Genomic DNA, 13199 nt, shown 5'->3' with positions numbered 1-13199 from the left:
GGCAAAAAAACCACAGGGCCTCTTCCAGTCTGCCCTGGAGGAAAATTCCTTCCCGACCCCAAATATGGCGATCAGCTGAACCCTGAGCGTGTGGGCAAGATTCACCAGCCAGATACCCAGGAAAGAATTCTCTATAGTAACTCAGATCCCACCACATCTAACATTCCATCACAGGCCATTGGGCCTATTTACCATGAATAGTTAAAGATCAGTTAATTGCCAAAATCATGTTATCCCATCATACCTTCTCCTCCATAAACATATCAAGTTTAATCTTGAAGCCAGATAGGTCTTTTGTCCCCACTGCTTCCCATGGAAGGCTGTTCCAGAACTTCACTCCTCTGATGGTTAGAAACCTTCGTCTAATTTCAAGTCTAAACTTTCCGATGGCCAGTTTATATCTATTTGTTCTTGTGTCCACACTGGTACTGAGCTTAAATAATTCCTCTCCCTCTCTGGTATTTATCCCTCTGATATATTTATAGAGAGCAATCCTATCTCCCCTCAACCTTCTTTTGGTTAGGCTAAACAAGCCAAGCTCCTTGAGTCTCCTTTCATAAGACAGGTTTTCTATTCCTCGGATCATCCTAGTAGCCCTTCTCTGTAGCTGTTCCAGTTTGAATTCATCCTTCTTAAACATGGAAGACCAGAACTGCACACAGTATTCCAGATGAGGTCTTACCAGTGCCTTGTATAACGGTACTAACACCTCCTTATCTCTACTGGAAATACCTCTCCTGATGCATCCCAAGACCGCATTAGCTTTTTTCACGGCCATATCACATTGGCGGCTCATAGTCATCCTGTGGTCAACCAATACTCCAAAGTCCTTCTCCTCCTCCATTACTTCTAATTAATGCGTTCCCAGCTTATAACTAAAATTCTTGTTATTAATACCTAAATGCATGACCTTACACTTCTCACTGTTAAATTTCATCCTTTTACTCCAGTTGACAAGGTCATCCGGATCCTACTGTATGATATCCCGGTCCTTCTCTAAATTGGCAATACTTCCCAGCTTTGTATCATCCGCAAACTTTATTAGGACACTCCCACTTTTTGTGCCGAGGTCAGTAATAAAAAGATTAAATAAGATTGGTTCCAAAACCGATCCCTGAGGAACTCCACTGGTAAACCTCTCTCCAGCCTGACAGTTCACCTTTCAGTATGACCCGCTGTAGTCTCCCCTTTAACCAATTCCTTATCCACCTATCAATTTTCATATTGATCCCCATCTTTTCCAATTTAACTAATAATTCCCAATGTGGCACCGTATCAAACGCCTTACTGAAATCTAGGTAAATTAGATCCACTGCGTTTCCTTTGTCTAAAAAAATCTGTTACTTTCTCAAAGAAGGAGATCAGGTTGGTTTGGCACGATCTACCTTTTGTAAAACCATGTTGTATTTTGTCCCATTTACCATTAACTTAATGGTACTACTTTCTCCTTCAAAATTTTTTCCAAGACCTTGCATGCTACAGATGTCAAACTAACAGGCCTGTAGTTACCCGGATCACTTTTTTTTTCCTTTCTTAAAAATAGGAATTATGTTAGCAATTCTCCAATCATACAGTACAACCCCTGAGTTTACAGATTCATTAAAAATTCTTGTTAATGGGCTTGCAATTTCATGTGCCAATTCCTTTAATATTCTTGGATGAGGATTATCTGGGCTCCCTGATTTAGTCCCATTAAGCTGTTTGAGTTTTGCTTCTGCCTCAGACATGGTAATATCTACCTCCATATCCTCATTCCCATTTGTCATGCTACCATTATCACTTCCTTTCTCCCATCTCTTTTCCCAAGACAGCATGGAATTGAAAGGGGCAAGAATTTTGCTCTCCCAGATTGCTTCAGAGAGCGAGAAATCCATTTATCTCAGTCTCCTGTTGACACTGTTTTTATGAGCCATCAGAGAGCTGCCCTAACTAAAACTTACATTGGAATACATGCTTCTCATCCTATGCAGCCTGGAGGGTTAAGTGGCTTTGCTTTAACTAATCAGGGAACATTTTAGAGCCTTGAAAGTATCCTTGTATGATACAGACTAGTCCACTCTTAAACCATTTGTTTGTATTTATTGACTTTTCTTTGACGCATATGTGTGGTCTTTGCGTTTTTTTAGGTGCTTACAACAGTGCCGGTCTAGTTCCAATGGCCAGTGTCCTAGCACCAGGCTTACCAGCTCCTCCACCATATACTCCTAATCAAGTGGGATCAGGTAAAGCATGTGTGTCTGTATAAATGCTGGCATAAACAAATTTTTTTAAATGTGAGAATGGATAACTTATTTCTGAAGTTGTTCTGCCCTTAAATAATTCTTGTTCTCTACATAGAAAACGAAGACCTTTCCAATCAGGCAAAACCTTCCCAAAATCAAGGTAAAGTGGAGCAGCTCTTCAGGGAAAATCTGCTGTATTTTGATGTAATTTAATGCATTCCTTTCAGAAAGTTATAAATTATTTTTAAGCCTCAAGATTTTTAACTTAATCTGAATGAACATTCATACTTTGTATTTTTAATTGTGTGCATATTTGTCCAGATAATATAGCAAACAACAAAGACAAAATACTCTTTGAAATGTAGTGCACTGAAATTCATTATTAGCCACTGTTTTTCAGTTGCTGAAAAAATTGCTTTTTGCCTAATTTGGGGCCTGATCAAGTAGCATTTTTGTGTATGTAAGTCACAGTGGGAGATTTGAGTGCACAACCGCCACATTTTGCTGATAGCACAATATGTGCACAGCTTGTAACTTGTTTAAATCCAGTGTGTGGGGAAGGTTTCATTGCTGCTACTTGTGCCATTCCTATTATGTGGCAGAAGCTAAAAACAAAATAACCTGAACTTTTTTCAAGCTGAATTTGTCTTCTGTTATGCACATAAGCAAGTATCCAAAACAAAGTAAAATGGCCATGTTAAAGGAGCTAACATTAAAAATTCTGGGAGAATGTTTTCTGTCTGTTTTGTCTCCATCCCCTGTACCCAGGTGTAGTTGCTCAGGAATTTTGCTACTTAAAGATACGCTTTGTTATATGCTTGTGATAGATACACAGGTAAATCAATACAATTAAAAAGACAACATCCTCATCGAAAAGCAGAGTACCAATAACAGTCCTTGGCTATCTTGAATCTAGATTTCTCTGATACCAACTTTGATGGGTCAGAGCCAAGAACTGTGATCATTAGTTAATTCTAGGGCTGTCGATTAATCGCAGTTAACTCACGCGATTAACTCAGACAAATCAATTGCGAGTAAAAAAATTAATCACGATTAATTGCACTGTTAAACAATAGAATACCAATTGAAATTTATTAATTATTGTGGATGTTTTTTACATTTTCATATAGATTGTATTCTGTGTTGTAATTGAAATTAAAGTGTATACTCTTTATTATAAATATTTGCACTATAAAAATGATAAACAAAAGAAATAGTACTTTTCCGTTCACCTCATACAAGTACTGTAGAGCAATCTCGTTGTGAAAGTGCAATTTACATATGTAGATTTTGGGGGGGGGGTTACATAACCGCACTCAGAAACAAAACAATGTAAAACTTCAGAGCCTACAAGTCCGCTCAGTCCTACTTCTTGTTCAGCCAATCGCTAAGACAAACAAGTTTGTTTACATTTACAGGAGATAACGCTGCCCTCTTCTTATTTACAATGTCACCGGAAAGTGAGAACAGGCATTTGCATGACACTTGTGTAGCCAGCACTGCAAGGTATTTACTTGCCAGATATGTTAAATGTTCGTACGCCCCTTCATGCTTCGGAGGACATGCTTCCATGCTGATGACGCTCATTAAAAAAATAATGCATTAATTAAATTTGTGACCAAACTCCTTGGGGGAGAATTATATGTCCCCTGCTCCGTTTTACTCGCATTCTGCCATATATTTCATGTTATAGCAGTTTTGGATGATGACCAGCACATGATGTTCATTTTAAGAACACTTTCACTGCAGATCTCACAAAATACAAAGAAGGTACCAACATGAGATTTCTAAAGATAGATCCAGCACTCGGCCCAAGGTTTAAGAATCTGAAGTACCTTCCAAAATCTGAGAGGGATGAGGTGTGGAGCATGCTTTCAGAAGTCTTAAAAGAGCAACACTCCAGTGTGAAAACTACAGAACCCAAACCACCAAAAAAGAAAATCTACCTTCTGCTGGTGGCATCTGACTCCGATAATTAAAATGAACATGTGTCGGTCCGCACTGCTTCTGATTGTAAGTCAGCAGAACCGATCATTAGCATGGACACATGTCCCCTGGAATGCATGAAGGGACATATGAATCTTTAGCGCATCTGGCACGTAAATATCTGGCGATGCCAGCTACAACAGTGCTGGGAGAACACCTGTTCTCACTTTCAGCTGACATTGTAAACAAGAAGCAGGCAGCATTATCTCCTGCAAATGTAAACAAACTTTTTTGTCTGAGTGATTGGCTGACCAAGAAGTAGGACTGAGTGGACTTGCAGGCTCTAAACTTTTACATTGTTTTATTTTTGAATGCAGTTTTTTTGAACATAATTCTACATTTGTAAGTTCAACTTTCATGATAAAGAGATTGCACTACAGTACTTGTATTAGGTGAATTGAAAAATACTGTTTCTTTTGTTTTTTACAGTGCAATTACATGTAATAAACATAAAGTGAGCACTGTACACTTTGTATTCTGTGTTGTAATTGAAATTAATATATTTGAAAATGTAGAAAACATCCAAAATATTTAAATAAATGGTATTCTATTATTGTTTAACAATGTGATAAATTACGATTAATTTTTTTGATCGCTTGACAGCCCTAGTTAATTCTTCAATTTGGAGTTCAGGAGGAGGTTGTAGAAAGAGAGTCCAGGACGTGGAGCACAGATCCTAGTTTTTTGTAGAAGAGGACAGAAGTGAAACTTTTTGCATTTTGTTTCCAAATATCTAAGATGTTTAAGTTTCAAAATATTAAGAGTTTTTGCGTATATCAGTTTAAACAGTATCCTAAGATCTTAAAGCTGAGTTTTCACTGGTGGAGAACTTAAGGTTATAAAGGGGGCAGAGGTAAATTTAGGGTATAACATGGAGTTAAAGAAGCAGTAAGTTTTGCCTCCTAGATCAGTGTTCTGTTCATGGTTAAACAGAAAATGTTAATTTCTAAACAAAATGTAAAAGTGATTACAACATGCCTTATTTCTCACCCACAATGGAGCAAAGGAATTAAATTAAAAGTAATGGGAACAAAGAACACAGTAGCATTTATAGGGAGAGCAAGGTGTTATAAAAATGCTATGGAAGTGACTAGAATTAAAGGGCTCAATCCTTATGTAGTATTTACATAGCACTCCAAATTAGTTAAAACACAGTTTAGCACAGATTTTGGGGTGTTGAGGTCAAACAGTTCTTACTCATGGAAATGCCCACATTGAAGGTGAAGGGGCTACTCACATTTAGTAAGAGTTTCAAGACCCATAATAAGCTCTGAGACACCAACTTTCAGACCTAGACTTAGTGTCCTCTCTCTCATTTAATCTGGTAGTGTGCCTTCCTGCTTTCCTCTGGAGAGCATCCCTCTTTGTTTACTTTGTAGGGTTGATACAAGCTGAACTTTGTGGTTTTAGCTGTAGTGCATTGGTACTTGAAGATGGGATATTTGGTCCTCGGTTGGAACAAACTATTTTTAAAGATTTCGTTTTTATGGGCAGGTTTCAGTTTTAGCTAGTACACCTGTAGCATACATGAATCTCATAGTGCGCTTCCTCTACTGTCCAGATTGTGATATACAGAATCAAAAACAGTGAAAGAATTAAACCTACCTACCAATAAAATAAAATAACCAAACTTCTTCTAAAATTATGTACTCTGCAGTTGTGGACTGCATTCCAACAAACTTCTGTAAAATCCTGGCATTCTACCTGTTCTAGAATTAGTGTAGACCCTCATATAGAGCTCATGTGGAGAGCAGAAATGGTACCAGTGCTGAATGCTCATCCTATTATGGGTGCTGCTAGATGTTAGGGGCAGGAATTTGCTGTTTACCTGTCTTACATAGAGAGATCTCTGGGAACACATTTGAAGATTTAAACTCTCTTGCACTAGCTCATGAAGAAGTTGTAAATGCCATAGAGTGGGTTAGACATAATTGCTAGTGCGTGTAATAGATAATTATTGAAGGGAGACACACAGATAGATATATGTAGTCTACTTTCTGCATACTGCACGGCATATATCACTTATATGTAGATACCTCTATATTTTATCTTCATAGCCTTCCATGTAGATTGTGTATATACAAACATGTATGTTACTGCTTGTGTATCATATTTTATAATTATATAAGATGCATTTGTGTTGAATTGAAACATTTCTGTCGGTTTCAAGTATTCTTACCAGTTTTGTTTCTTTGCAGCTTTTTCTGCACAAGCGAATCAGCTCTTTACTCCTCATGGTTCTAATCCTTCAACACCTGCTGCTACTCCAGTTCCTACCCCATCCCCTGTCAAGGCGATACCCCATCCATTAGCACCTGCCACTGCAGTCATCTCTGGGATGAGCATGTCTACCCCTGTGCTTCCTGTTTTCCCAGGGCAGGTCTCCTCTTCCATCCATACATCTCAGCCATCAACCCCGACCCCATCTGTCATCAAATCCCTTTCATTGCCTGGTGTTCCTGTCACATCTGTTCATAGTGCAACCTCCATCCCTATTCCTGCAGTTTTCTCTGGACTGGCTTCTATCCCTGCTGCTACGCCAGCTCCACAAGGTTCTTCCACACCATGTGCCACACCTGCCTCTAATGAAGCTTTTGCATCTGCTTCTGCACCATTTGCTGGCCTCCCTTTTTCTGCAACCTCTTCAATTGCTTCAGTTAATAATCCTACTCCATTGTCATCAGTTTTTGCTGGCCTCCCTTTGTCCTTGACCCCCACTCCTCAAGGGATATCTAGTCCCATTCCCTCTGCAATTGCTAGCTCTCCTGCCACTAGCATCTCTGGCCCACTTAGCTTGCCTAATCCAATTCTATCTGTGTTAAAGGGATTTCTGACATCAAATGATACCTCATTAATCAATGCTTTACCTTCTGCTGTGACGAGTGAGCTTGCCTCTTTATCTGCTCTTGCTAATCAAAGCTCTGAGCCTCCTGCCTCCTCTGTAAACAAATGTTATACTCCGTCTGTCACACCTACACCACAACGTTCTTCCACGCCAGGCCTGGCCATTTTCCCGGGTCTTCCATCTCCCTCTGTAGCTAATCCTAGTCCCACTCCCCCAACATTGCCAACGCAGTCACCATTAACCACTTCACAATCTATTATACCAGTCAGCTGTGGCGCCTCCGTTGCGCTTTTGCATGGTGCAAGCCCTACTAATCCTGAGCAGCAGATTTCATCAGCCCCAGTTGCCACAGGTATTCCAGTTCTGGTCAAAACTGAACCCATGAGCCCTACTCTCTCAGCCTTCAAAGGCCCTTCTCATTCGGCTGGCCCATCTCATGGCACACTAGGATTGTCAGCGCTTGGGCGTGCATATACCTCTGCAACTTCAGTGCCAGTTAGTTTACCTAGTTCCCTTAATCCAGCATTATCAGGTCTCTCCTCTTTGAGTGCTCCCTTAAACAGCTCCACTTCTCTTGCCTCTATTTCCCTTGCCCCACATGCTTCCTCCGCTCCAGTTGCCCCAGTATTTAATGGACTTCCTCCCTTCACGTCTCTGACCAGTAACTTTGCTTTTACTGGTAACCCAGCACTTACACCACCGGTCACTGTCCCAGGGTCTTTGTTAGCCACTCCATCTACAACTGCTTCATCTGTGTCTGCTTCTCATGTGAATTCTACAGCCGCTGTTCTCTCAGGACTCACTGCTTCAGCAACAGTCTCTGCTTCACCCTTTCCGCTTAACTTGTCCAGTGCCGTCCCCTCCCTATTTTCTGTCACCCAGGGGCCTCTGGGATCATCAAACCCATCCTTCCCTGGTTTCCCTGTCTCTAACACACCCACTGTCACTCCAGCTCTCCCTTCTTTCCCTGGCCTCCAGGCATCTTCTGCAGTAGCAGCAGTTGCACCGCTGCCGGCAGCTGCCACAGCCCCATCTCCGGCTCCGGTCCTGCCAGGGTTTGCCTCGGCCTTTAGCTCAAACTTCAACTCTGCACTTGTTGCACAGGCTGGGTATGTTTCTGTTTCTGAAGGAGGTCAAAACCATTTCTTTCTCAGCAAAACACTGATTTACTTTAGACATAGATGGTATTTCCAGGCATAGTTATAAAGTACTTTTAATATTTTAAATGGTTACTTCAGCAGTAGATTTCCATCTGTCTTTAGAATTTAAATGAGGAGGCCAGTCTATATTTTGCAACTAGTGTACAGGATTCCAGTTTCTATAAGGTCCAATCCTGCAAGGTGATGAGTGTCTTCAGCTCTATGTTGAGGGTACTTGGCACCTCCTACAACATGCTAGGATTTTGCAAGAATGGGTCTAAAATATGTATCAATTTACATACTCAGGTAATAGCAGACAATATCCTAGCCTTTTCTGTGTCAAGAAAAATATCCAACACTACATTTTCATCTACAGAATATTCATGCACAAGCAGGTAACTGCACACAAGATACTGGCTTGCATGCTCAAGTTGCATGTGTGTACCAGTGTCCTGGCTTATACATGCAAACATTGTGTGGATGCAGCTTAGGTGTGCTGTTTGGGAAACTTAGTTAATTGAAGTTTAGAAACCCTGGTGCTGTTAGCGAGATAAGAAATCTATGATAAAATATTGTTGAAAGTGTTCCTAATAACTGCCTTGTCTTGGTTATTTCAGCCTGACTTCTGGGCTGCAAGCCCCAGGAAATACAGTTTTCCCTGGACTCTTATCTCTTCCTGGTATACCTGGATTTTCCCAAAGTGCCGCACAGTCTTCCCTGCAGGAATTGCAGCATAGTGCCGCAGCGCAATCAGCGCTACTACAGGTAAGCTGCATATTTCTTGATATTGCACTGCCTTAAGGCCCCACTGAGCATTAATTGTTCAATATCAAATCTTTGCTTTTAGAAAGCATAGCTTACGTTAAAGAATTGGCTACAAGGCTGATACAGTATGCTCTGATAATCCAGCATTCACTTGTCTGAAGATAGCTGTTGCTCTTGGGGGACTGGACTCTCATCAGTGGCGCTTCAGCTGACTTTCTCTAAAGACTGTAGATGTGTTAAAACCTTTCTTATGGGTGGCATTGTAAAAGTGGGGAGGAGGAAAGAAGGGGACAGATCTGACGTGTAAAATTTGTAGTATCTTGATCTAGTGCACGGACCACATGGTCGGGAGACCTGGGTTCTATTCCTAACGCTAATTTTGTGATTTTAGGCAAATCACTTAATCTGTGCTTCATTGGTTTTTACAGACGGAGAAACCATTTTCTTTGTAAAGTCTTTAAGATCTACAGATGGGAATGATAAGGGAACAAAGAATTACCTACAGGATTTTAAAATTATACCCATATATATTGTACTAATGGAAGACATTGTTCTTGTTTGCATGCTTTGATCACTGAAATTATAATTTAAATATAGATCTTAGTAAAAAATACAATAAGGTTGTGAAGGAAGGCTTAATGTTAGAAAATTAGTGAAACTCATCTTAAAACCTCAGTCTTAAATGAATCCATCTGGAAAACCACCCCTCTTTACCGTCTCTGTGAATCAGACTGCTTTCCTAGCATTCTGTAGTGGCTGTAGATATACAACAAAGAGGACCTGGGGAAATTATAGACCAGTCAGCTTAACTTGGATACATAGAAAGATACTGAAACAAATTATTAAACAATCATTTTTTAAGCACCTAGAGGATAATAGGTTGTAAGGAATAGTCAGCATGAATTTGTCAAGAACATATTATTCCAAACCAACCTAATTTCCTTCTTTGACAGGGTTATTGGCCTAGTGGATGGGGGAAGCGGTACACATGGTATCTTAATTTTACTAAAGCTTTTCATACAGTCTCACATGACATTCTTATAACCAAACTAGGGAAATGCAGTCTAGATGAAATTACTGTAAGGTGGGTGCAAAACTGGGTAAAAGACTGTACTCAGAGAAGTAGTTCTCAATGGTTTGCTGTCAAATTTGGAAGAAATATCTGGGGGGCAGGCCCACAGGGGTCTGTCCTGGGTCTGGCACTATTCAATATTTTCATTAATGACTTGGATAATGGAGTGGAGAGTGTGTTTATAAAATTTGCAGTAGAGGTAGCAAGGACTTTGGAAGACAACATTAGAATTCAAAATAATCTTGACAAATTGACTTGAAATCAACAAGATGATAAAGACAAGTGCAAAGTACTACACTTAGGAAGAAAAAAGTCAAATGCACAACTACAAAATGGGAAATAACTGGCCAGGCAGTAGTGCTGCAGAAAAGCATCTGGGGATTACAGTGGATCCCAAACTGAATACAAAATCAACAATGTGATTCAGTTGCAAAAAGGGCTAATATCATTCTAGGGTTTATTAACAGGAATATCTTATGTCAGACACAGGAGGCAATTGTCCCACTGTATTTGGCACTGATGAGGCCTTAGCTGGACTATTTTGTCCAGTTCTGGGTATCACACTACAGGAAAGATAGGGACAAACTGAAGAGAGTCTAGGAGAGAGCAAGAAAAGTGGTAAAAGGACCTGACCTCTGAGGAAAGGCTAAAAAAGAAAAATCTCTGTATATTAAGTCTTGAGAAAAGAAGACTGAGAGGGGGACCTGAAAAGTCTTCAAATTATGTTAAGAGTTGTTATAAAGAGGATGGGGTTCAATTGTTCTCCATGTCCTCTGAAGGTAGAACAGCAATGGCTTAATCTGCAGCAAGGAAGATTTAGATTAGGAAAAACTTTCTAATGATATGCTTTGTTAAGGTCTGGAATAGGCTTCCAAGGGAGGTTGTAGAATCCCCATCATTGGAGGTTTTTAAGAACAGTTTATCCAAACACCTGTCAGGTTTATTTGGACCTGCCTCAGTGCTGGGGGCTGAACTAGATGACCTCTTGAAGTCCTTTTCTGCTCTTCATTTCTATGATTCTCTGTTTCAGGGGGAAATTGCTATGTAATTAAAGAACCGCCTACACTTAGATATACTTCCTGCCCCTGTCTCCCTCCTCCGCAGCACACCCAACACGCTATTCTGAAACTTCTCTTGTTAAGAGTTCTGTAGCATGAACAGGAATAGTTCTCTGCATGGCTTTTTTTTTTTTTTTTTAAGTTCCTTCCTAACCTGCTTGCTTTCTCTTTCTTGAAGGCACATTCAGCTTCAGCTCTAGAGAACTATCCAGCTCAGCCTGATGGTTTTGCTAGCTATCCCTCTGCACCAGGAACACCGTTTTCACTGCAGACAAGTCTACCCCAGAGTGGATGGCAATAAATATCATCTTTTTCTTGACAAGCAAGACATATTTGAAGACTGCAGTGGTGGCTTGACAGAGCCTGGTCCTGTTGCCATTAAGTCGATGGCAAAATACACATTGACTTCAATGGGGACATGATCTGGCCCAGAAATTGGGACAGAGAAGGAAGACGAGAGTGAAGAGATTCTGGGAAACTGTTCTTGTGTTGGATTACAAACAAATCCATGATTACTTGCTTTGAAACAATTTAGGACGTGATCCTGTGATGTAATGAACATCCTCAACTTCCTCTGTAGCTAGGGAGTTGGATGTTTGTTTCCTCATAGGACCAGGCCCTTTAAACACAGACTTCCTGTGTAAATAGAACGATTTGCAGCGAAACGGTATGGGGAAAATGGTATTCTAAATAGTCTGTGGTATTTTTCACCCATCATTCTTCTCAAATGTGTATGGTATATGTGGTAATGTAGAAAGAACATCTAGATTGAAATTAGACACTTAAAGCTGTAGACAATCCTTAGTGTAGATGCACATCTCTGGTTACCATCAGTAAGAGTTGTGTGCGCAGATCGAGGTCCGTGTATGGCTCTTGGGATTTATTCTCTCCTTCATATGCATGAGTAACTCTTTATTAGCATCAGTAGTATGTCAAGGGGAGACTAGATCAGGTTCTTAAAATGCCATATGAAATATTGTTGTGGACCTGCTGATGAACTGAATACTCCTCTATCTGAGTCAGAACAGAAGGAAGCCAGACAATGATGCTGTACTCCATTCTGGGATAGGAACTAGTTACTTTTAATTGAGTAAACTGTAGATAGCGAGGAACACTTCTTTACAGAAATGCAAACAAGCCTTTCATTTTGCCTCCAGGATATGCTCTTTAACATCCCCCTGTGTTAATGGAAGTAATGGTATTGCACATAGACTACCTATCCATCACTGTTTGCCGTAGGCTTTTGTGAATGTTTACAGTCATGGACCAAATATTGCTGTCACACTCATGTAACCAAAACTTGGTTATATTCCATGGACTAGCAAGTGTGTGAGTGAGTGCAGAATTTGGGCTATGGATTTTTAGCATTTTTCCTTGGAAAACTTACATGATTTTAAAGGTAAATAACTGAATTAACTGCATTGGCTAGGAATGGTATGACACAGCATATGGAAAGATCTTGCTTTGTAAGTAAAATGCAGTGTGTGCACTCATAATAATTGTAGTACCTGTGGCAGTGTGTAACACATCATTGAATATCATCTGTTCTTGATCAAGTTCTAAAAGACAGTAGAGATGATGATATGCAATCATGTGATTTTAAAATAAACTGTAGAAGATACGCTGTAGAACAGTTCTGCACCTAGAGTTTTACTTTTTTAAAGATGGATTCTGCTGGAAGACGTTGCTAATGTATTTTCTTTCATTGTGTGAACAAACTTTTTTAAAACCTTAATGGGAATTCCTGTATTAGTTTTTAACACAATTTTTTAAAATAAGTTTACACTCATGGCACAAAGGCTTTAGTGACTGTTTGCCTAGTAGTTTATAAAACACTTGAATAAACAATTTTTTACAAAAAAATTTCCGAAAGTTTTATCTTAGATTAATGGAAGTGAGAGATTCTGTGGTATAATCTAGTTACTTAAAAACCAACAGTGCGATACTATAACAAATATCCTGCTGAATATGTCTGAATCAGACCAGTATTTAAATACATTATTTGATTCTATAATACTTTAAACTGCATGTAACTGTCAACAGCGAGAAGAGTGACACAGCTGTTTTCAAATGTCTGAGGTATAACTTATCGGTGAATGAAAATCTTCCAAA

At 39.8% G+C, this 13199-nt stretch overlaps 1 protein-coding gene across 3 annotated transcripts in view; it reads left to right on the top strand.

Moving 5' to 3' along the window:
- The window catches only part of PROSER1 (proline and serine rich 1), a 31870-nt gene extending 18920 nt beyond the window's left edge, over nucleotides 1-12950 (top strand). For 2 of the 3 annotated variants that reach the window (XM_037892777.2, XM_037892782.2), the window contains 5 exons: nucleotides 2127-2222; nucleotides 2338-2382; nucleotides 6407-8162; nucleotides 8810-8957; nucleotides 11266-12950. In XM_037892777.2, the coding sequence (XP_037748705.1) occupies nucleotides 2127-2222; nucleotides 2338-2382; nucleotides 6407-8162; nucleotides 8810-8957; nucleotides 11266-11388 (2168 nt within the window). In that variant the 3' untranslated portion in view covers nucleotides 11389-12950. Of the gene's footprint in view, nucleotides 1-2126; nucleotides 2223-2337; nucleotides 2383-6406; nucleotides 8163-8809; nucleotides 8958-11265 lie in introns of those variants that run through there. The other variant, XM_037892790.2, reaches the window with a different exon arrangement.
- Nucleotides 12951-13199: the final 249 nt, after the last annotated feature.

The sequence above is a fragment of the Chelonia mydas genome, chromosome 1 (genome assembly GCF_015237465.2).
Source record: "Chelonia mydas isolate rCheMyd1 chromosome 1, rCheMyd1.pri.v2, whole genome shotgun sequence".
Classification (NCBI taxonomy): Eukaryota; Metazoa; Chordata; order Testudines; family Cheloniidae; genus Chelonia; species Chelonia mydas.
This window is presented reverse-complemented; position numbering and strand designations above follow the sequence as displayed.